At 38.0% G+C, this 25850-nt stretch overlaps 1 protein-coding gene and 1 long non-coding RNA gene across 3 annotated transcripts in view; one reads left to right on the forward strand and one right to left on the reverse strand.

Moving 5' to 3' along the window:
* The window catches only part of LOC128474605 (uncharacterized), a 208478-nt gene that overhangs the window by 106329 nt on the left and 76299 nt on the right, over positions 1–25850 (forward strand). The window lies entirely within an intron of this gene.
* On the reverse strand, positions 619–23973 carry ACE2 (angiotensin converting enzyme 2). Its single transcript, XM_053456950.1, has 18 exons — positions 23736–23973; positions 17336–17494; positions 15447–15540; positions 14782–14925; positions 14541–14653; positions 13838–13946; positions 13204–13301; positions 12767–12936; positions 12171–12397; positions 11517–11661; positions 11136–11234; positions 9229–9351; positions 7811–7989; positions 6937–6995; positions 5588–5688; positions 4359–4478; positions 3159–3353; positions 619–2064 (listed from the first exon to the last, which is right to left on the reverse strand). The coding sequence occupies exons 1-18, from the start codon at positions 23922–23924 to the stop codon at positions 1926–1928; spliced, it is 2463 nt and encodes an 820-aa protein (XP_053312925.1). The 5' UTR covers positions 23925–23973; the 3' UTR covers positions 619–1925.

The raw sequence follows: 25850 nt of genomic DNA on the forward strand, positions 1-25850 counted from the left end.
TCTTTGTACCTAGACGCTGCTCCCGAGACCTATAGATTCTGCGTTGTTACCTGGAGAACTGGAGAAAAGGCCCTTCATTAGGAGTCCCCAGAAACTTTAGTGTCCTGCAGACCCCTTAATGTTATATAAGCAGCAGGCAATGGATGTTACTTAAAAAAGCATTCTGGTACAAAGTTTGAAAAGTGTTTTTTTTATTATAGCAACATATGGAATAGTCCATTGGTTGCTATGGCGATCAGACCACTTTTCAAACTTTGATCTAGAATCTCTTTTTATACATAATACACAATCACCCCACTAACACTGTTTTTTATGAATTACATGATAGGAATAAAATATATTTCCCCCTAAATTTGTTCAAATTATATTTGCCCCAAATTGTCCAAAATGGCAACTGTACGCAGTTTTTCTATACAGTTGTAAACTCGTACAAGTAAGGACCGGTTCTTTTTCTGTGCAGAATGTCTAAAGGTGTGTTAATGCTGCACCAGGATTTTAAAAGTCTGTACGAGCGACTCTATTGGTCGCCAGCAGGGGGCTCGTCTGCCATCAACCAATGACAATACAAAACAATATATAACTTGTGTGGGTTTATTTATTTTTTAAAAAACAGTGATCTTTTGTATTTTTTTTTCATAGTTTTTTTATTGGAAGGAGACATAGCCACATGGTTAAATAGTATTCATACAATGCTACATCAGTGATCCACATCCAAGGTGGATGAACAGATATAAGGATAAGAGTTTACATAGGTGGTAGTACAATTGGATATAAAAAATTACTTATTGATATAGACCTCAGGGTCCAAGGAATTACAAACCAACATTAGCATAGTTAAGACAAGTCAACAGGAGTCTCCATTGTCAGGACCCCCCAGGCCGCTCCAGAACCCCCAGCCCAGAAGTTATACAGATAAAAAACTGCTTATTGGATGTATACCTTTAAGTACCTGTAGACAGTACCAGTATGTGGTTCTGAAGGTATTAAATAAAGATAACCAGATAGTTCTATCTAGAGTTGCTATATATGGCGTCCAACAAGTGAAAAAATGTTTACCTTCTTTATGGACCCTTTTGTTGTTTTAATTATGCACTCATATTTTAGTTGACGTGCTATAGTCACTTCAAATCAATCACTTCCATCTCCTCTCCACACTTCCAGATGTATAAAAGCTTTTTTTTTTTTTACTACACAATTTTTTTTCCCCTCATTTATTATATTTTTGGAAAATCTTACAACAAAGGGATAAAGTCTAAAGATTGTATTTCTATCCATATCAGATATATAATTAAAGGGCACAATATTAAAAAAATATTTTATTCTATAATTATTATTTTGTGTGATTGAGGGAAACATACAGATATTTGGTGCTGCTGGTGTATGGTATAGGCACTGGATAATTTCACATTTTCTTGTATCAATTGACCAAGCCTTGGTTTTATTTCCTTTTGCTTTTTCCTTTTCTTTATTCGTTATGCCAGTGCTTGTGAAGTCCTGCTTGTGTCTTATAGATTGGGTCAAGGTAACAGAGCCAGAACACATACAAATGGCTAATTATGCAGCAGCCTGAAACATTATATTTTGCAAAACCTAGAATTGTATTAAAAAAAGAAACTGCCCAATATGTTTTAAAATGTATTTTTAATCTGATACTATGAATAAAAAAAATAGTGAAGAGTTCTCCTTGGCTGTATATACAAATCAGATTAACAAGCATACTACGTCGAATGTTAATAGTACGTGTTTAGACAGCATTAGCTATTTGTTGATGTATTTTATTACATTTCACGAGAAACAGTCCTTGACAATGTGTTACTCTCAGGATTTCATGAAATGAGGTACAGGCACCTTTTGGAGAATCCTGACACAATAAAACCACAAGCAGCACAAAGAAAAAAAGTTTTAATGAATTATATCGGGGATTGTTAAAGTGCGGTCTGTGGCAGCTTGTCTTCCTCCTCATATGCGTCATTTTTTTCTCCATCAGAACTATACTTAGATGATGTTTCATTATCTGCTAGGTTAATTGCTCCCGCTTCATTGTCTCGTGTGGCTTTCCGTAATCTAAAATGAATAAAAATGATTTGTGTTAGATTTAAGTACACTATGTGCGAATGTGATCGAGTGAGTGCCTGTGAGAGAGGGAAAGTTTGGCTGAGATAGCATGGACCCTCGAGGTCTGCTAAGAGCCCCCTGTGCTATGGCCCAGCCAGGGCGCACGTTCATTGGGATTATGTGGTTAGCTCATCACCTTTTATTTTGAGCACTGCTGGTAAGGCCACTGAGCAGCCTTGGACGCATCCACAAACTTTTAATTATGTACTGCGACACAGAAAGCAGAGAGGCACAGAAACACGGTACAAAGCACCGGATTTGACCGACACCAAAGATGCCATGGTGGAGCCACCTAATCTAACGTGATTTCAGTGGCCTTTCCCCTTATGGGGGAAAAACTATTTTTCACTTTTTTCCCGCCTTTTCTTTTTTTGTACTGTTCAAGACTAGACATACCCAGGGTCTCTGCCCAAGAGGTCTTTCTTGTAACTATAGACCATCCCTTATGATGTCTTGGCTTTTTCCTTTAAATACTTATTTTCTTACCTTTTATGTGTTTTTATTTTAAAAGCGAAAAAACATCCTCCTGTAACCTGCCGTGGGATCTCATTTTAACCCATGACATACAACGTATATCATTTGTCATCTAAGGACATTTTGTGATGCATCTGGCATGTCATTGGTCCTCAAGGGATTAAATAATGCAAACTATATGTATCAGAAAGAAACCAACGTATAGCTAAGCCATATGACATCTACCATAACCCCCTGTTCTCATACGCTTACTTACAGTCACTTTAACACTGTACACATACACATACAGGAAAAAAATAGATCCATACTATAGCTAGCTTTAAATAATTAATAAATACATTAATACAATGGACACATTCATTTTAGATGCTAAACTCTTTGATAGCGACCCCCCCCTTATTTTTAATGTCATTTGGCAAATTTAAAAGCCAAACTCTCATGTATCTTCATTTTCAGCCAAATTCTAGAGTAAATCAATGCCAAGTAACCTGCACTTGGGTAGCACTTTCAGCAGTTACAGAGAGACACTAAATGTCCTGGCAACAAAACATTAACATTCTTTAACTTACTTTTTCTTATCTCTTTGCCCAAGCACAATCAGGACAACCAAAGCAGTAACAATAATTGCTGCCACTACTCCGAAGACCACCAGCCACACTTCGAATGATTGTTGGGACGGAGATGCTAACGTGGGAGGAATGTCCAAAAATTCCAAACTGTAATCGTCCAGCATGAAGGCACTGTTGATTCTTCCTTTTGACATTCTGTATGAAAAGTACATGGAGAAATGTCTCACAATAATCTAATAAGTATTACCAAACCTTTGCATGCATGTAGAGAAGATAATCTCCATGTAAAATTACAAATAATTAACCATTTTTCGCTTATGAAATATATTCTATATGAATATATTCTCCCAAGCTATCAGTTCTGTATTTGGTTTTTAGACTAAATGCATCCTAACTAAATAAAATCAAGTAGAATTTGAGTTTAGCAATGAACAGAAATATACAAAACGGAACCAAATATGAAAAATATAAGCGGTCAAAAACTGGGTATAGTAATTATACAAAAAATGTGAAAAATTAAATTAAGTTTCAATTAATAATATAATATATGAATATAGTAATATATTATATGAATAAATAATTGAGGACTTTGGCTAGTTGACACAGCCTCTATAGCACTCAGTACCCAGCACCACATGTTCCTAGTAAATGGAGAACTAGGATCATATCCCAGCGCATAGCCTGGGTCAGGCCTAGGCCAGAGCAGAACATATATTTGTTACTCAGTTTTCTGCATTATAAAGAAAAAAGACAACAGGCACTATAACATAATAGTAATATAACGCAGTAAAAATGCAATCAGAGTGCTAGGTTGCAGGTGGTTCTTTCACGTTACAGATCACTGGTCAGACTTCTGCTAGAGAACTGGGAGTACTGGAGTCTCCAGAAGGATTTAGATGTTCTTGAGAAAGCTCAAGAAAAAATGGAAAATGGTCTTGTATGCTGGAGCATGCAGCTCCTTTTAATGAAGTCTATGGAGACCGTGCACAACCTCCATAGCATAAATATCACGGTTTGGGGAGATCATGGATCTACCTTGGAACCGGCCCATTGTGAAGCAGGTTACAGGAGGACATGATCACCCAAGAGGACAACCCCCCCACCCCCTTTTGCCTAGGTCAGGATACATGAAGGTACATTTCATATACTATAATTTACTGAAATTGTCTAAAAATGAAAAATAAAGCAAAAGCGTTATACCGAATGGCATCCACAACTTTCATTTTGGGCACTATTTCAATTCCACTCGTCCCTGGCATTGAAACGTAGAACTTGAATGAGATTCTTGGGGTCTCGTTGCTGATATGTACATTGCTGGTTCTGAGCAGTTGAGAAAGACAATATGTTGTTAATTATAGCTTAACAATATGATGTACACACACACACATACACACACAATCTACTATATATATATATATATATATATATATATATATATATATATATTACAAAAAAAAAATTTTTGCCTCATAAAACAAGACATCATGATGAAATAAGAAGTAGGAGAGGGAGAGCTACAGGTGTCTAGCTTTAGCAAGTTCCCTGATATGTGAGTAGCCAGGGGTTCTACTGTTTAAAATCATGAATTTAGCAAAGTCTGATTGGTGTTTGGCCCTACATATTAAACACACTAACTTTGGATATAAATGTTTGTAACACTAATGTACTGATAAGCAACAAGGAGTGATGAGCGAAGTGGTTTCAAAAATAGGTCGGGTGCCCTTCTAATTTAGCTTCAGTGGCTTTTGGAGTAAAAAAAAAAGCTAATTGCTGGTGTCTGTGCCTTCTTCTGTACTAACAGATATGAGCACCTGGAGGGGTTGAACTGGATGGACTTTGTGTCTTTTTTTTAAACTCAAGTAATTTTATAACTATGTAATAGTATTCCTCCAAGCAAAAGCAAGTCTATACATGACAGACTTGGCACGTTAGCCTCTGTGATCAGGAGGGTTGGTTGGTATTGGCCTTATTGAGCAGGCTAGGGTTGGGCTGGAGGGAGTCCATATGGCTCTAAAAAACTGGGTTTAGCATTGTGTACATTTCTGTATACTCATACATCAAGTATAGTACAAGCTATACTTGATGTATGTATATTTAGTCACTTGTATTGCCTATTATAAAGAAGACCTTGAAGTCAACCTGAAACTAGTTGCTTTAGCTAATCCTCAAAACAAAAAACACAAAGCGGCACAGAATTGCATAATATCCTATTAAGTTCATACTCAATGTTTATATTAATATTATTTATATTAATCAGTTATTATTCAGGTACAAAAGAATGCAAATATATTAAGCTTCCCATTATAGAAATAATACACAGAAATTTGCTATATCAACTCAACCAAAGCAGGAAAACATAAAGGTCATTTTGTTTAGGAAATGTAAGTCTTTTTAAACAAATCAACCGATCGGGTACCGAAATTACTTGCCTAAAATCAAGATCCCTATTTTCTTCTACAGCAAAATATTTGGACATGGCATATGCGACAGATGCCTGGAACAAGTATTTTTCACTTTTATCCCATGTGTACTGCAAAAATAAAATGTATAATTAAAATACGGTAGTGAGTATTTTCTGTACACAAATATACCAAATAAATATACCAAAATACACTAATGATTTATATATATATATATATATATATATATATATATATATATATATATATATATATATATGTATGTGTAATCTAAAAATGCATTTTTTTCACATTCAATCTCCTGTTTAAAAATGTCTGATGGGATAGAATCACGTTAAAAACATGTTACTTTTGAAAACAAACTTAAAAAATACCTTTATGCTTTGACGCTTTCAGGGCTGTTTTCATTAAAAATAGTAACTGGAGACAACAGCCTATACATTGCCACCAAATAAACCTCTCTACACTAAAGGCCACGACTTTGTCTGGAATCCACGTGGCATGCATTATTTGGGTTCTTTATTACTTTACGCCATCCATATCCATATAAGTGGATTATTACTTATTACAATGTGACAGAGTAGACTACTTGCATTCTGCTTTTCCTTACAAGATGAAAAAAAATCTTTCTTCAAGAGATCTTGGGTTTACTTAAGCAATTAGGCATCTAGTGGCCAAACTGGTTCATTACAATATGTAAACAGTAAGAATAACCAACTGGTAGACTTCTTGGTGTTAAGATAAAACTTATGTCATGGCATTTCTCCGGCTACCCCAAGCCTCAAGTATGAAGCCAGTGTCACAACCTCATGCTGACGAGTCCCATTAAGGACGAAACAGCTGTCCATGAGCGGTGATCTGGCTATTGCACCTCTTGCCCAAGTTTTGTCAAAGGCTGTTTTGTACAGCGGGCAATTACTTTCAAGGGATCCATGTATAAAGTGGATATAGAGGCAAAAGGTGATTATTGTTGTCCTTATTTGCATATGCCTACCCAGACTCCCTTGTGGTTCTGGCAGCACCATGAGATTTCTGAGGGAAAAACAAGCCTTCTGGCTCGTCCGGTGTCTGTAGATGAGTGTTTAATAATGCTTCTACTACCCCCTTCATTTTAAGTGGAAGGGTTTTCCATCACCTTTACCCACCATAACTTATGTAAAGATAAAACCTCATAAATCTTGGTCACCCTGTGGGTATTCAAGTGCTGGTTATGAACATTCAGAGATTGGCAGCAGCTTTAGAACCGGCATATTCACTTCTGCTGTCGTTCCATTTTTCCTACCACTCTATACATAAGCCAAATTGCACATATTAAAAATAACTTAAATTTTCTCCATTCTGTTCTAATTGTTCCTTACCGCATCATCTCCAAGGCCAGCTATTAGACTTATTCTCACTTTGATTAAATTATCAGTGTCTAAAAAAAAAAGTAAAACATAATATGTAATAAAAATAATAATCATAATAATAATAACAACAATATGTCACCAGATCAAATTGTTGAACTAATCACTCTATACACAAAAAAAAAACATGCAAAAAAAAATAATTAATAACACATGCAGGCAAAGGTTTGCACTTCGCCTTTAATCTGCTTGCTTTCTAGATTAGCAGTAGACAATATATGTTTGGTGAATTTATTGCATATGGCTTAATCTCCCCTTCACACATGAGCTGTAATTAAACATTTGGGTAAGCAAACATATGATTAAAGTTGGTGTGATAGTGCTACCATGGAACTTAAATTAAATTATAAGGTTGTGAAGTAAGAGAAGAGGATAGATTAGATATATAAAAAGAAAAGAAATAGATGAGAGAATTTAAAAGTATATAGAAAGAGGAAGAAAAGAAGTGAATCGCTATGGACGCTGGGATCGCGAGGGGCGGCTCCTACTGACGCTGAGTGTCCCCAGCAATCCATAGCAGCCACTCCCCCTCATTTCTGTGCACGTGATCGCTTTGCAGCGAATCACGAGCACGGAATTTAAATATTTAAAAAAAACTGCGGTCTTCACGGGAGGACGCAGTTTGCCAACGCCGGTCCTGAAGGGGTTAAATTGCATTTGCACATGTTGTACTTGAGCCACCTCCATGTGCTGCTGTATAAAGCACAATTCTAAGGTACAACATAACATAGTACACATTTTTTAGTGCATTGATAAAATGTTGTATATGAAACAATATTAACTGATTATCACTTAATTACGTAGTTATAAAACTTTTTTTGCATACATGGATCCCAATCTGTGTCCCAGCCAACTATTCTTCTATTTTTCCTGTTTTCTTCCACCAACCAGTCATATAATGTAGCAAAGTAGTTAAGCAGAGGCTGGGCATCCATCTTTATTCCCCCAGTAATGCTCTCCAGTGCTTCAGGCCAGGGTTTAGAGTTTCCAAGTTCAAGCATAGCACTGTAACATAATTATAGAAAGAATGCTGTGACGTTGTTCACACAAAAAAGCATTGTGAATCGTTACAAAGAAACATGATTATAGGAAAGTGTGCAGCGTGATTCAATGAATTTATTAAAAGAAACAAGCATGTCCTTTCTTTGTTCTCTAATCAGTATAATGTTTTTGGAAAAAGAAAAGGAATTCACTTTTTCTTTGGGAAGTTCTAACACATGGTGTCAAAACAAGCAAAACGATTGTTTTACTGTCATGATCTCCTTTCTTCTACCCTTACCTTCCGTGTCCAAACCCAGCACTAACTGAAGAATCTAGGAGTGACCTTCTATCCCCTTTAAGTTCTTCAAATGCATTTTATCTTTATTGGAGCAGCTTGTATACTTTAGCTGAAGACACAACTCAGATTAAAATAAATTGATTAAAAAAAGAGTTTCACCACAATCCAACTTAAAATGTTTTTTTTGTTTAAACAAAATATCAAAATGATTGAGTTCCCATACTACCTTCACTTATCTTAGTAGCAACAGTCAGAACACTCCATGTAAGTTTCAAATTTATGGGTAGCTTTTGGTAAATATGAAGGGTCCTGATTCTAGAATGCAGTATAAGGCTTATTATCCAAGCACCATAAGATGAGCCTGAATACTACATTATATGACTTCTGTAGAAATAATGTTACATGAGACTGGTTCTGGAACATTGTACAAAATACTTTAAAATGTTGCACTCGTTATAGTAACCAGTAAAGTGTTCCTGCTTATCTCTCAAATTTTAAAACTTTGTACCAGACTTACACTCAATATATTGCCTAACAATCTAATTTCAAATAAATAAAGGAATTAGATGCTTCAATATGTATCTTGTGAGCATTTGGGATTAGTTTCAGATTAACAGTTTAGCAAATAGCCCCATTAAAAGCCACCCAATAATACCCAAACTATTCAAGCATCATTTTTCTATTTGAGAAATGGTATAGACCAGGAGTAGGCAATCTTCGGCTCTCCAGATGTTGTGAACTACATTTCCCTTGATGCTTTGCCAGCATTACGACTATAAGAGCATTATGGGAGATGTAGTCCACAACATCAGGAGAGCTGAAGATTGCCTACCCCTGGTATAGACTTTCAACTGTCTGAGAATAAATGAAGGGACACAGAAAGCTGTCTAAGAGAGCGCCCCAGTACATGTAATGTGGTCTCATTGTTTAAACCAAGCTGGGTGTGTGTGGGGGCTTCTTCTCACCGGAGCTTTCTACCAGCTTCAGTAGAATTAGTGATGTCACATGAATGAAGAGGTCCAACGTGATTGGCAGCTTTACAGAGCGCATCTTGGAACTGGAACTGATATATTGTCCTTGTGTAATATCTGTTCAACAACATAAAAACACAAATTAGAACTTTAGTCTTTTCCCCTTTATTCTTGCAAATTAAAATTGGTTTATCTCGAGGACAAAATATCATATGGGCTGGGTATAATGCTACAATCATTAGATAAATGAACTGCCTTTCTGTTTGTTTATCTATTTCCATCTATTTCACTCTATTTTTTATAAAAGTGGAAAGCAAAGTGGCACCAGTGAAAAATCAAATCTAACATCCCTGGTGTTAATTGTTTTTGACCTTTCCTTTTGGCTTCTTCAAATTAAGTTCACAATCATTTATTTAATGTAAAAACTGAATCCCCCTAAGCCTCCCTCTTCCATATATCTGAGAGGAAAATACAACAAAGCAGCTAAGAAAAAATAGAACAATGGACAATATTGCTGGATATTAGGGCTGCAACAACTAATTGATAATAATTGTTAATAATCGTTAATAATTGTTAATAATCGATAATAAAAATCGTTCCCAACCGGTGAGACAACCTCCGCTACTGCCGGCACTTCTTCTGGGGCTTCTATTATGGAGCACCGGTGTCACATGACTTTCCAGTGCTCAGTCATAGAAGCTCCAGCAAAAGTGCTGGCCAGAAGCAGAGGTTGTCTCACCGGCTGCCCCTACTAGACACCAAGGAGTCTGGAGCACAGGGGGCATATCAAGGGCACAGTGGTATATAGGGGTTATTAGGCATATTTGGGGGGCACAGTGGCATTTTGGGGGTATAAGGCATAACAGGGGGGCACAGTGGCGTATCAAGGGATATCTGGGAGTATAAGGCAAATCTGGAGGGGGCATATCAAGGGCACAGTGGTATATAGTGGGTTATAAGGCATATTTGGAGGGCAGAGTGGCAGATCAGGGGGGTGGAGTGGCACATCAGGGGGTTATAAGGCATAGGGGGCACAGTGGCATATCTGGGGGACGGATAGGGTATATCTGGGGGACAGATAGGGCATATCTGGGGTATAAGGCATATCTGGGGGCACAGTAGCATATAGGGGATATAAGGCATATCACGGGGGCACAGTGGCAAATAAGGGGTATAAGGCATATCAGAGGGCACTAACGCATATGGGGGGGTATAAGGCATATCTTGGGTGGCAGAGTGGCATATCAGGGGGTATAAGGCATATAGGGTATATAAAGCATATCTGGAGAGGACAGAGTGGCATATCTAGGGTATAAGGCATACGGGGTATACGGCATATCAGGGGGCACAGTGGCATATCAGGGGCTATAAGGCATATAGGGTATATAAGGCATATGTGGGGAGGGCAGAGTGGCATGTCTGGGGGTATGTGGCATATCTAGGAGGCAATGTGGCAAGAAATGCATTTTTCTCAAAGTTTTTTTTATTCTGCTGTTTGTTTTGAACATCCTGTTTTTAAATACATGAAAAATTTACTTTTATTTTTTATCCGATTAATCGATTAATTGAAAAAACAATCGGCCAACTAATCGATTATGATGCAGCCCTATTACATATACTTAAAAGTCATACTGATCAGCAAAGAACTAATACATCTATCATGCAAAATAATGATTTTAATGTAATGTATGCATGTATGTATGTAACACTGATGGCATCTCAGTATATCTTGTTTTTATTCTAGGTATATGATAAAATACACCCCATTTCACTTTGCTAAAACACCAATATATGCCTACTTTTTAAAGAAGTCAAACACTTTATTATGAACACAGTGAAAAGTCATTACTGATCTATGACAGTTATGTTCAGCAACCCCACACCCTGTACCCTGTACATACCTTATAAAGGAATAATCGTTGGCCACATGAAACAGAGCTGCAGGGTCACAATATGTCTCATCATGAGGAACAGGTTCCACCACACCTACCAACTCCCGTCTACAAAAAAACGAACTTTAATTTCATATTCATCTGTGGGATTCTACTTTTAGGATACTTTCAGAAAAATCAGAAAATCACAATGTGGTCAGCCCTTCATAATGCCTAGTCAGGGAGCTGAAATATTCAATTCTCCTATAAACTCACAGTATAGCAAATATACCTTCAGACCTGGTTTCTAGGCTTAACTCATTCTACGCTATTACGAAGACTATTGTAGCTGTCAGGGCAATTGGGTCTTAACCTTTGGGTCAGCGATTTTCAATCTGCTTAAACACTTACTTCATTCTCCACCATTCCTTCATCCACTCCTCTCTTGGTATTTCGCCTTTGAAGACCTTCCATCTCCACTGCTCCAGCATGTACGTGAAGGGCATAGTGCCAACTATTGTGAGAGCTTGCCTTAGCAAAAAGTTGATTTCTGTTTCTGTAAGAACAATTTGTAAATATGGTCATTTTCTGGGACTCGTTTACTGAACCAATATAGTATAATGTCCTGATTTTTGTTTTTTCAACTGGATCGGTAGCAGCGGATGTAGCTTGTACACAGCATTATGAACGTCTGCAGGAGATGATGGATGTGCAGACAATGATTATTTATTTTATGAAAAACCAAGAGAGATTTCACTGTTCTTTGAAATGTATATAGAAATTGAATGAAAGACTTGCTGTCTCAAGACTCAACAGCATATGGAAATGGAGTAATATCCAACTACATCAGGGGTAATGCAAAAGTGAACAAAGACTGAATACTGATCTTGCTTTAAAATAACTTTCCCTCCCTAACCTATTGTCCAAACCCCTGCATTCCAAAATATAATAAAAATCTGCACCATCCATCAGGTGTGGGCCACTACAAAGTTCCATGAAGACATCAAAAACCTCCCTAACCCTTCCTTACACACATCTGCTTGAGGAAAGGATGTACATGCTTACCTGTGTCATCCACATATGAGTCAGGTAACAGATTTAGAGCCTTTAAATGCTTTGGCGTAGCAGCTGAAAGCGACATGATTTCACCCACTGCTTCATGAAACCCTTCATTTGCACCATCTCGTAACAGCATTGACAAATTTGAATACGCCATATCATACTGAATGTGTCCCAATTCATGGTGCACGGTTAGAAAGTCTTCCATATTTACCCTTGTGCACATCTTGATCCTATAAGTGAATGGTAAAAACGAAATAAATAATAGAAATAATAAATCCTTGAATCCACATGAGGTGGAAAGCAAGACTTTACTTACAATTCAGTTCATCTACGAGTTATGAGAATTACTTGTATAGTTTATAAATGTAAGGGGGTATTTTGATTGTCAGGGGGCCAGGATTCAGCTAATTATGTAAATTCAACTCTGAACCAAGAAACCTCAAAGGTGCCGATGGATCTAGCCAAACACTCCTGGATTCCAAGAGAGTTCCTAGGGACTTCATTTTCATGAGTACTTAAGTTGATATGTGTCTGAATCGTATCTGGCATTGTATCTAGTATAGCTATTCTTTGTCTTATCCACATTTCATAGAAGATACCTGAAATCATCATTCCCCAAATCCCAGGCTGTAGGGTGGCACACCACTTTTCTTCCATCGTTGGGCTCTTCGAGCATAGAGTTTGTCCAGAAGTTTTCATACAGAGTGAAGAGTCCAACTGACTCGAAAAACTTTTCAGCTTCCCTAAACATTCTGTTCACTGTCCATCCCTGAAAACCATAAACTATTTCATTAAAATCTTACATATATTTTAGAATACTAGTGCACAAAATACATTTCATGGCCTAATGTCCTCTTCACTGCATACAATCTGTTCATACATTTAAATATAATTGGAATGGAATGGAATACTTAAATATAATTATCCTTTACAATTAGCTTGATTTGAATTGAGCTGATATCAAAAGTTCTTCTTTTGATATTTGACATTTTGGGAGGCATGCTTTTTTAGATGAAGGAAAGAACTTGTGACCCACCTGAGACACCATAGTAGGAGTAACATCAATACTTTCTTTGTCTGGGTAAGGAACTGCTAGAGGGTATAAATTAGTCCAAAATCTACCCCACATATCACCTAAAAATAGGAGAATAATATATACAAAAAAATTTAAAACTCATTGAAAACAATAATGCAGAGACAAAGTATTATTTAATATTCTGTATTTTTCATGAAATGTTCCCACATTAGTTATACATTATAAAGGGCCAGCTTAACCCATCTTTCAGGAGAAGCTCAGTGGGTTTGGGCTTTCATAATGTATGATTAAATCAGTAAATCAGTAAAATCTCCTAGCTTAGTGAATAGACCCCTACATCTCCTGGCAGTGTAATATATATATATATATATATATATATATATATATTTTTTTATTTTTTTTTTTTTTACCCAAGATATTTAATACACAGCACCCTATTATACAAGACCTCCCTGTGATTTTATCATCCCACTTTCCAAATATTGTACCAAATAACTTTGTATACATAACCCATTGGGATTCAATATTAAACTTTTTTGTTTTTGCCGTCTACTTGTTCCAAATATCTGCGGGAGCTATATGTATTTTCACCATTCTGTACATTGATTTCGTGTAGACAGGACAAAATACTTACCTAATAAATGAGCAGGAAGGCCCCCAGAGGAGTTTATATATTCAGCACCGTATGTTTTTTGTAAATGTGCTCTCACATATGCATGGAGTTCTTTATAAAGTGGGAGTATCTGAAATACACAGAAATATTGAGCGACAGTGATCACATGATCATAACGTCAAGATACAACAAAAATGTTCCTTTGAATTTAGAATCCCAACTGATTCTTGTATTTGGTCCTAATCTTTTCTTATTTACTCTTTGATAGCTGTTATTTTTTAATATCTAATAAAATTCCTGTTAAGGTATCTAGATGAGGATATGGTAGGTGCTGCCATATAAGAATCCATGGGAAGGGGTTGGACTAGATGTCTCCAGGTAAGCCCCTGCTTCCCCAGGTCTCTGGGCCACATTCCTTGTTCTTCTATATATATATATATATATATATATATATATATATATATATATATCCCTAGGTTAAAATGTTGAACCTGTTTGTTATTGTTATTATTTGTGTTAAAGATGGGTGCCTCATAAATCTTTTTAATTAAGCCCCCAAATCATGGGAACCACTCATCATTTCATGGATTTCAAATACATATATTGCTTATTTTCATTTGTAAACTCTATTATATGGATCAATTTAGCAGTAAATGTATATTTTTTTCCTAAATATAGATTTGTAAAATAGTTATTAAATCACTGGAATAATAATAAAAAATACCTCTTGAAATGTTCTTTCCACGTCTACTATTAGGTCATCCCGACTGTAGGCATATTTACCAGTATCCAGAGTTTCATAGTTTCCTCTCCAGTAATCTCCATAGTCCTCGTATCCTTGCAAGGAAAATCAGACATTTTAAAAGGCAGATTTTAACTAATGTACAAGTTCAGGATATGTACTATTGTAAAGGAATGCGCTATTAAAAGTCTAATTTAATGATATCATTTTCACTGACGCTCACCATTAAGACGTGCAGCTTCATTTTCCAGTTCTACATATTCTTCATAAAGGGGTCTCATTTTCCTGCCGGCTTCTGCTCTCCAGCCTTCCCAGGCCCACAACCTTTCATGATAATTAGTACTTTCGAGCATTATCCGATCCAGCCCTGTGTGTACAAAATACAAATACATTATATCGCAGCTGGTTTATCTAAAATAATATTACCATTATGTTTTACGCCCTCTACGGTGGATACAATAATCCTATGTTTACAGTGACCTTTAAATAAAACCAGCCATTAACTTTCTCCCAAATATTTTTTTCTTAACAGTTCTAGGCATAGCTATCATATCTTAAGCAAATGACCCCTTTATGTTCATGTTCCACAAGTGCAGAATATTTTAATTTATTGATTTATATAGCACCATCATATTCTGCAGCGCTGTACAAGGGGTACACAGGACACAATAAGTGATGCATCACATAGCAATTTGGACTTACAGAAACAAATGTCGAGGAAGACCCTGCTCAAAGAGTGTACACTACAGGAGGTGGGAGACCACAGTTTATACCAGAGAAAAACTGTAATTATTGTACCACAGAAGCACGATGCGACCAAGAGGCGTAAATATTAAATGCATCGCATATGAGGAATAGAGGAAACCATCTGGTATTATGTCTGCATACCTGGCTCAAATGGCAAACACTCGTTCGATCCATCCGGTTTACATACGGTTTCTGTACTGTAGATTGTACTCATTTCATTTAAAATTTGATTCAGCTGTGAAAAAATAAAAATAACTTATCTATAACGCATATGAAGTTTTTTTTTGTTTTATTTTAATAAATGTGGATTATTTTTTGGTGAAACATCACTTATTTAGCTCGCAAAAGGGCATTTACCGTATTTGCTCGATTATAAGACGACCCTGATTATAAGACGACCCCCCAAAATCTGAATATTAACTTAGGAAAAAAAGAAAAAGCCTGAATATAAGACGACCCTAAAGGAAAAAAGTTTTACCAGTAAATGTTAATTCATGTAAACTATTTTTTTTAATAAAAGCTATGATTGAGAAAAATATTTTTTTTTTGTTTTTATTTCTTTTATATTTTCTATTGTATTTTCCAACCTGTCCCCCAGTTACGCACATCTGCCCCCAGGCTTGCCACACCAATATGGCACTGTGGCCCATGATATGCCTTTTAACCCTCTATATGCCACTGTGCCCCATGGTATGCCTTTTGACCCCCTATGTGCCACTCTGCCTCCAGAAATGCCTTATACCCCTATATCCATTCTGGCATTTAGGGGGTTAAAATGCATATTATGGGGCAGAGTGGCATATAGGGAGGTATAAGGCATTCCAGGAGGCAGAGTGGCATTAAGGGAGTTAAAAGGCATTATATAGAGCACTCTGCCTCCAGAAATGCCTTATACCCCTATATGCCACTCTGGCATTTAGGGGGTTAAAAGGCATATTATGGGGCAGAGTGGCATATAGGGAGGTATAAGGCATTTCAGGAGGCAGAGTGCACTATTAAATGCCCCCTTAACGCCACTCTGCCTCCTGAAATGCCTTATACCTCCCTATATGCCACTCTGCCCCATAATATGCCTTTTAACCCCCTAAGTGCCAGAGTGGCATATAGGGGTGTAAGGCATTCCAGAAATGCCCTACACACACACACACACACACACACACACACACACACACACACACACACTTACTTACTTACCGGTGCTTCCAATTTCCTGGTGTATTGCCGGGGCAGCGGGTTGACGTCTCATTCCGCGGCAGCCGGAAGGAGGTGGAGTTGGCAGCGGGGGTTTGTATGCGTCCGTCGCAAATACCTTCCCCGGCTGTCAGAGATCAGGAACTCTGGAACAATGATCTCTGACAGTCGGGGAAGGTATTTGCGACGGACGCATACAAACCCCCGCTGCCAACTTCACCTCCGGAAGCACCGGTAAGTGTGTGTGTGGGGGGGGGGCGACGACAGGAGGATCCAGGTCCCCTGCAGCGGTGCGGGGGATCTGGATCTTAGTCTCCTAATCAGACCTCTATTTGAGGTCTGATTAGAAGACGACCCCGATTATAAGACGAGGGGTATTTTTCAGAGCATTTGCTCTGAAAAAAACCTCGTCTTATAATCGAGCAAATACGGTATATTTCTCTACAATGTGTGCTTTATTGACATACCCGGGAACTTCCCATGATGGGCCACCTGGAGCTCTCCTTATCCTTGCGGAGTGGCTTCATGTGGGGGTAGAGGAGGTGGGGTTAACATATATGGAGGAGGAGCTAGCTGCACATGGGGTGGAGCTAGCCCCAAGCTACCTTAAGTGTGCTGAGAGTAGGAGGGATAGTGGGTTGAGCCAAATGCCACTCCCTTGCCTGGGGGAAAGTGACAGCGCTTCAACTGGAGTCTCCGGTCAAACCCAGAGAGTTCTCATTCATGCTCATTGATCCCCGAAGAAAAATGGGCATGAATGCTTCTAACTTATTGACATCATAGTTTGGGGATCTTGTTCTTAGTTTTCTTATATCTCAGCCCAAAGTACCTGTACTTACGCGTGTGTATTTGTCAGATGGTAATACTGCAGATCCCTTTCCACCAAGGAAAATGAGCTGCAGTTTGACGTCAGGATCAGTCACTTGATCAAGTGGATATCTTGATGAATTGTCACTTGCTTCCTTGTAAAATGCAGACCACTTGGCACTTGCTTGATTCTGAAATTAGAGACATTGTTTTTACTTAGATACAATGAATAGCCGGATACTTATGGCAGGAATAAGAAATAAAGATCTTTCCAGAAATTAGGAGAAAACCATAGATAGGATTTGCAGATAATGGCTGCAAGGTATAAGGTAAGCATGTACATTCACGGAAAACACATACTTAATATTTATGTTTACAAATATAAATATAGTGTATAACCAAAGCACTGAAAATTTATATTATTTCTTTAGAAATATGGACATCACTACTAAATGGTATATCATATAAACTACAATAGACTGTATAATCTTAATAAGAAACAAAACAAACAAAATAAAAGGTTACACATTGAGTAGGTTTAATGGTCCCATTAAATGAAAATCAATAATCTGGAAGACCTTGTAATATAACACATTAGAGTTACACACTACAGAATAGATATTAAGCTCACTCAGTAACCCTGTGAGAATTAGAAATCAAAACACCATTTACCCATAACTATTATAACAAAGAACTAACTTGTTAACGTGTTTGATCCCTAAAGACCAGTGGCATATTATGGCCCAGAGCAGCAGCTCCATGAGACCATCAGTCCCTCTGCCACAAACTGTGGGAAGAGAGCCTTATTGCACTAAATGCTGGTAACAAGGACTGGCACAGCCTACATAGCATACTGCACCAGGGCTATGTGTTCTGTGGAGAACACAGGCATACAATCATATCCTAACTAGCCGCAGGAGGAACAGGGGTCATGGGAGTCCTGCGGCTGCTGGGACGTTGTCTTTGGTCAGGCACCCAAAAATAATCAGGGCAGGTTTACTTGGTTTTAGGGCATCACTCAGGTGCTAATGTCCATGTGGAGTAAGGTTTTATGCTAGAGTAATTCTCTAGCTGGTCTTCATCTGTAACCGGACCCTCAAATTGCCTTCAAAATGATTTGTATTCTACATTTCCCTTATCTAGCTACCATAACAGATCTTTCTGTAGGATAGGGTATATACATTTATAGATCTAATTTATCTTTCTGCCACACAAGAGCATTGTTTCTTAAGACTTTTCAATAACCCACAAAGAACATTTGTGTGGGTTTTTTGTTATTTTCTTTGAACTATTTTGTAGGTAACTCATACATTGGGGTGTATTTTTTTTTCTTTTATTGTGATTGGCTCTAGCACAGGGAAACAGCCCAGGATTCTTTGGCCCAAATTGGTCCGATAGTATGGAATAATATTGATTAATCTAAACTCAGCACTAATCATACAATCTTTTTATGAGGTCTGGCTCGGATTCAAACACCACAATCAAATTTAAATTAAGTAGCAAGCGTAGGATTCAATCTGCTGATGTAAAAGTAGGGCCAGAGTTTCATTGCATCAATGTGATTGTACCTGATAAAGACAAAGACAATAAACTGACTCAAAAGATCCTTACAAAACTAGCTGAGTCCAGGCTAAAGTTCTAGCTTTTCCCAGGAAGAAATAATTAAACAAGGGTAATACTGCTAAAACCGAATACTGAAAATGAGTTTCTGACCCCGTGATAAAAATGAGCAGTGTATGTGAATAATGCAACAACATTATGTGATGGAGAACTAACTGTCTTATCTTATTGTCAGAGTATAGTACATAGTTGCTTTACATGTACTTTCCATCATGTTAACAGTTTTAGAAAGTAATTAAATTAGAAATAAAGCTGTAGTACATTTTTTGCACTTCATCCCCCATCCCTCACTTTTAAACCCCATCCAAGATTATCTCTACTACATTCATTTTACTTTTGCTTGGCCTATCCATGGTCTTCCTTTCCACCCACCTGCCATTTTCCCCAGAATCCCCACCTTTTCCTCTTCCTATAGTCTGGCATATTTTCTGCTAACTATCCATCAATATACTGTTTACCCCCAGATTCTGCGATTTTTCCAGTCCCTCTGTATCCTTCACTCATTTGGCCACTTAGCCTTTTTATCCTCTCTCCCCAGCTTTAGCCTTTTTCTTTGCTTTCCTGTAAACCTCCATAGTGTCCATAGTGGGCTCCAGACAGTTGGGAAGACCATGGATTAGAAGCAGGGGAGGGCTGGCAGCCTAAGGCCTGGGGGGCAAGTCAAGTGAAGTGGCTCCGCCCCCTCGCACTCACCTTTCACCCCTCACGCTGCTCCCATCACTATGCGGCCATCAGACCGCTGGAAAACTTTCCATATTAAATTTTTAAAAAAGTATTAAAGTAGCGCCGGCCGGCGGCATCAGCACCCAGCGGCCATTTAGATTAGATTTCGGGCGGCCTGGGGGGCAATTGCCCCCCTGCCCCCCGGCCCAGCCCGCCCCTGATTAGAAGTAATACAGGTTTGGTGCCTCATGCAAGACAAAAACTGCTCGTACATGATTTGATACCCTCATGGTGTCTGAACTTAGGCTTCTTGGCGGGAGTGCTCTGAAGGGGGCCTGTGTGACGCTGAAGAAGGAACGGACTTCTTTGTTCATCATGACCATAATCACAACAACTTGCCTGTAACCACAATCATGGGGACTTTGCCCTATTACTAAGGTCTTTGACCCTCAGTTATGTATTTACCTCCGAAATACCATTACATAAGTTATGGTGGGTAAAGGTGATGGAAAACCCTTCCACTAAAATTTAGGGGTATGTACAAGCATTATTAAACACTCATCTACAGAAACCAGACAAGCCAGAAGGCTTGTTGTTCCCTCAGAAATCTCATGGTGCTGCCACAACCACAAGGAATTCTGGGTAGATGCATGCTAATAAGGTCAACAATTATCACCTTTTGCCTCTATATTTACCTTCAGCATTGCCATAGGGCTAACCCAGGGCAGCGTCACCTGCTACCCCCTCCCTGCTCCTATCTTTAGTTCTGTGTGTCGGGATATGACATCATACCCCAGCACACCACTTTGTAAAGGAAGTGCAGCATGTAAGAAAACTGTGGAGGACTGTGCCGACTCTACACAGCCCTCCATAATGGACTGGTTGGAGAGATCAGTGATCTCCTTTAAATTGGCCAATTGAGAAATAACATTGCAGGGAGCCTGGGTCTACCTGTTATGCCGAAGAGGGCCTACCGTCCCCTGGACTGGCCGCCATAAGACTAAGCCAGAACTGGGAACAATTAACTCATAAATACACTTATTTCCCCTGCCATTACTTCAAGGGTTTTTGAAAGTTTTATACAATATCTCATATTTTTACCACAGTAAATGACCCTCGTTTCATACAAATTTGTTGTAATAAGAAATCTCAACAATGAGGAGTGTTTAAAAATTGTCGTAACATTACTCTGATGTACAACTTCACATTTTATGCTGAGGTGTATAAATGCTGTGAATCATCAATGACAAATTTGTTCTAAGCACTCTAAAAACTTGTGCTAGATATAGATACCTAATTTAAGTTAATATTTTCCAGAGTCTCTTCTTAGTTAAGTAACATTGTGTAAAAAATTATGCTGACTATTTTTCAAGGAAAGTACAAGCAATTTATTTTACTGCAATAACATGTATGCATGAAGTAAACGATTAATTTCCAATTATGTAGTAAATCAATCATGTGAATTGTGAGCCGGGAATATGATTGCAGTAGTTTGGAAGCTTCCTAACTGTTTGGGATCATTGTCAAGCAGATCTGTGTAAGTGAGCGATCAAAGATCTCATGTCAATGTATTTGCTATTTAAAGAACAAGCAACTTGGTCTGTTCTGGTGCCGCTAAATTGCTAGGAAAAGCAACATTTTTATAATTGATGTGTAAACATCTGGATGACTGTATTGTGTTGTGGGGTCTGGTATGCTTTATTATAAGGTAGATTTGCAAACTAATTTCTCATCGGTATGAATTAAAACATATTTAATACCATTTAAAGTATAAAATGTAGTGATCATTTTTAATCTGGTCAAAGTGGACCCATGATTTTCTCATGTTAATTTAATGCTCTGTATTAAAATAATGTTATCTGCTGATAGATGTTGCATGAAATATTTAAAACGGAACTAGATAAAAGGTTTGAAAATGGTTAATCTTATTTAAAACTCTCTTTGGTACTGCTTGTTTCACTTTTGTGTAACATGGCTTGTCCTATAACTGGTATCCCTTCTAAACAGCCAATCTCACTTTTTATGGTTTAAAAGCTGTTAAGACTTTTTATAGGTCAGTGGGTTATTCGCTTGCTTAGCGCCTATAATAATATTCACACCTTGTGTATCTACACTAAAAAAACAAATTCTCTATAAACTGATTTTTAGCTTAAGTAAAATGTGGGTATATATATATATATATTAGAGCAATATAACATTATTGTCATTATTATTATATTTTATTTACATCGCGCCAATAATCTACGCAGTGCTTCATCTAAGACAAACCGATAAATTAGGTAAAGAGGGCCATGCTGGCAAGTTTACAAAAGGGAATTTTGTAAATGAGCTTACCCGAGACTCTTCTCATATTAACTCTTTAACAGTTCATAAACAATATTACATTATAGTGACTGACTTTATGGCAACCAAATAGTTCTATTTATGGTCAATGCTCTGTAGTCTTCTTTGTGTAACACCACAAACTAGCAAATGTTTCAATATTAATATTCCCAGGCCCAACCACCCCATTCTCCCAGTATGAATCTAATCTCCACTTCTCAAGATCTTATTGTGTCTGTATATATGATATTTTTGGTAGAAAATATGAAATAAACATCAAAAGTGTTATTCAGTCAATTTTGTATAAGCTTTTAAGTTATCAGACAATCTGAGATATGTTCATTCCTAATTGGTTTGCCACAAAAAGTTGTCATATATACAGTATACTGTACATAATATTGCAGTGTTGGTTACAGTGTAACCTAACACTTTTATTCTTAGAAACCATCACAGCATTTTACAAGATCTTCCATGAACATTTATGGCTTTAACTACATTCATGCGAGATTAGTGCAAAATATATATTTTCTATGAAAGAAAATCATTGCACTCAATACACTTGACATTTGCTTGGCTGGTGTCTTGGTTATAAAAAGGTAGAAAATATTTTCTTTATCATTGGTTGAATTGCTCAGTGGTCAAACTGTCAAAGCCATCCTTAAACCAGATATTGTATTACCTATAGATCAACATGAATGCTGCAATCACCAGTACACCTAAAGAACGTGTGGCCAAGATGTGTAATCAAATTTAACTGTATGATTACCTTAATGTCAGAAGTGCAGTTATTGTGCGTGTCTTGGTAGGAAGTTGACACAGTTATAGTTAAATTATGTGATAGGCTACACATTTTTCATAATAGACATTTGGACTAATGAGACATAGCGCAGTAACAAAGTAAAGAAATAATCCAAGTCAATAAACAGGCCAAAAGTCAGCGTCACAGGCATCACAAGCAAGCTGAGGAAAATCCACAAAATTAGAAATGATTGGTCTATAACACAAAGTATCCAGAGGACGGAGCGTGAGGAGCATCTACTGTTTTATGTTAAAGCTGGTGTTCTGCACTCCTGTGGCCTGGTGGTTGTTCCAACACAGCCATTTTCTGTTTGGCCTTTCTGTGGCGTCCCTCCGTTATCCATCCTTCTGGTTTTGTAACCCTTGGCTGGGTCCTTATCTGCCCTATATGATCCTTAACCCAACCGTTTGCCCATCTGACCCAAGCTTTGGCCTATCTGACCTTTTTGTCTTGCGTCTTGCATTTCTTGGATTTTTTCCCTGGTGGGTATTGGGCCTGTGTGACCTCACCCCTGCTCTTCCCTTTAATGTCTGACCTAGTACCTACCTGCCATTGCATTCCCTACTAGTATTAGTAACGTTCACATAAGGTTTTCACCATTTCATGGAATAAAATACCAGTAAGAATTAAAAACCTTGAGAGAAAATGTTAAACAGTCCAAAAGTGAACAGTCCATGTATGACTGAAACGGATCACAAACATACTGTAAACCTGTGGGTATGACAAGCACTCATTTATAGTAAACATGCTTAATTTAGAACTAAGTTTCCAGGAGGTCATGCCATGTCATACTTTTTAATACATTTATTATACATTAAATCTGACAGTACCTTAACATCTCCTCTATATTATAAGTCCTTTCACACAGTCTCTTTCTGAGCTCTGTTAACATGTATCCATTGGTTTTATTCCTTTATGCATCATGTTATATATATCTTTAGGTCAAGTTTTAAATAATATAACAAAATAGTGGCAATACAATAAAACTTCATCCACAAATCACACAGATCTAGAAGATCCCTACATACCATTTTTTCAGCATTCTCATCTGTGATGTTGGTATTATACTCCCACTGTGCCAGTGCAGATTCATGATACAGAGGTTCAGCTAACGCATCGAACCGTTGTAGGAAATCTCTGGCTTCGCTGGTAACATCTTGACTAGTACAAATGCCCAAAATAACCGACGCACAAAACAGCCAAATGGCACCTGGCATCTTTCTCCCTGAGCTGAAAATCCCACAACTGAATGCGGTCCTTTCCAGTAATCTTGGATATCAGCACCTATATCTTTAGCCTTTGCACTCCTCTGCAAAGGTTGGCCAGGGCAATTCAGGAAGTGATTGTCTTGTTTGTTTAAAAGGTTTTATTAGCATGATACTACTCACTGTCCTTTTTTTATCATGGTAGTAACAGAAAGGATGGCAGATTTCTGTACCCCTGAGGAAATCACGTAATAATGAGGTCAAATCGCAGTTCACAAACAATAACTCTCCTGTTTATCTCCAAACAGTTGCGCTTGATAACAGTCGAAAACATCTGACTGACTTAACTACTTGTCTACATTAGACAAGTAGAATCTCTAATGCTGACACACAAGTTCAACAAATATTTATTATTCTCGTTGTCCCTTTTTAGCCAGTGGAGGTTCCTGATATTTCTTTATCAGGAACAGAGGAAAGAGAATCTGGCGCACATTCCAGAATCAAGAATTTTAATGATTCCCAGATTTTGCAACATAAACATAGAAATGTTTTTTCTTCCCAAAATTCTTGAATCAAGGAAATGATGTACATTGTCCTTATTTACTACTGATCTCTGAAAATCAAACAATATAATGTGTATCACTTCTGGTTTCTTATGCAACTTTAATATGTAATGTAATGAGGCTATTACATAAGACACCACATATCAAGAAAGAGCATTTAACTAGATCGAAGTTCCAATACTAGAAATAGCATTGGGCTTTTTGTGTGGCTTAACAGCATTGCCTCTTTTGTGTAAAGAACATGGTTCGTTGGAAGTTAGGATATGGATGTCTTTCCGTTCAGTGCTCATCCGTCTCACCAGTATGCTTACAAAACAGAACAAGAAATCAATTTATACCCAGCGAATACCATTCAAAAAAACACTCTCTAAGGCATAAATATTGGGGATTCCGTCACACTATATGGCTTAGCCCGCCACTATGTCAAAGTACTTCAAGTTTGGGGAGTCCTATCTAATTTTACATTGCTTACCAAGGGGCTTTTAACCCACTGGAACTCTCAAGCAATTTAATGCCTTCTTTGGACACCATTAATGAGGCACCTGTATGGCAGGAGGGGCTGATCATCCCTAAGGTTTGGTCAGAAAAATATGCACAGTAGAAAAATATACAAAATAGGGGAACACACAACCTAAAAAGTATAAAAGACATACACATTCAGATTTCTGAGTTGTTGCTAGAATAATAATGGCCAATAGGTATTTTAAAACAAAGCAAGATTTCAGCAAACACCATTACAAAAACCTAAAGCATAAATATTGGGATTCTGTCACACTATATGCCTTAGCCTGGATGAAGGGGGAGCTGCACAAGCTACAGAGGGAGAGCGCAGGGGAGCAAAAGAGAGAGAGAGAAAAATAAAGCATGAGGGGAGGGTGAAAGAGGGAAGAGGAGAAAGAAGACTGAAGAAGTATAGGGAGACAGGGACACAGAAGCAGACAGCCAAGTAGGTAGGGTGACGACAGGGAGCAGGGCCGGCTCTACCATGGAGCAGAGTGGGGCACTTTGCCGCCCCAAGCGCCGTATTTCTTTATAAGTGGAGGAGAGAGAGGTTTTCGCTTATCAAGTTTTCGGTAACTGCTCGGCGACCCTCTCTCTCCTCTGTGAGCCCTCTACCTTGGTCCCGGTGCCGGCTTGTAATGCTGAGCGCTGGAATATGACGTCATTTCCGGCGCTCAGCAGTAAAGCAACGTGCACCGTGGCAGAGCAGGGAGACTCGCCGCAGGACTGCTGAAAGGTAAGTGAAGTACAAAGGGGGGGTTGGGTAGATAATAGGGAGGGGGGTAGATAATGAGAAGGTAGGGAGAGGAAGGGTAGATAATGAAGGGGGGGAGGCGCATTTCAAACTTCGCCCCAGGCGGTATTATGTCTTGGG

This window comes from Spea bombifrons, chromosome 2, assembly GCF_027358695.1.
Source record: "Spea bombifrons isolate aSpeBom1 chromosome 2, aSpeBom1.2.pri, whole genome shotgun sequence".
NCBI classification, from domain to species: Eukaryota; Metazoa; Chordata; class Amphibia; order Anura; family Pelobatidae; genus Spea; species Spea bombifrons.

Bases quoted from the DNA above. Each gene is read 5' to 3' on its own strand.
- ACE2 (XM_053456950.1), bottom strand. From the start codon at position 23,924: ATGCCAGGTGCCATTTGGCTGTTTTGTGCGTCGGTTATTTTGGGCATT. The intron at 15,541-17,335 runs GTAAGTACAGGT...ATTTTTTCACAG, and splicing joins CATCTGACAAATACACACGC to CTGAATCAAATTTTAAATGA. The intron at 14,926-15,446 runs GTATGCAGACAT...TTGTACACACAG, and splicing joins GTGTTTGCCATTTGAGCCAG to GGCTGGATCGGATAATGCTC.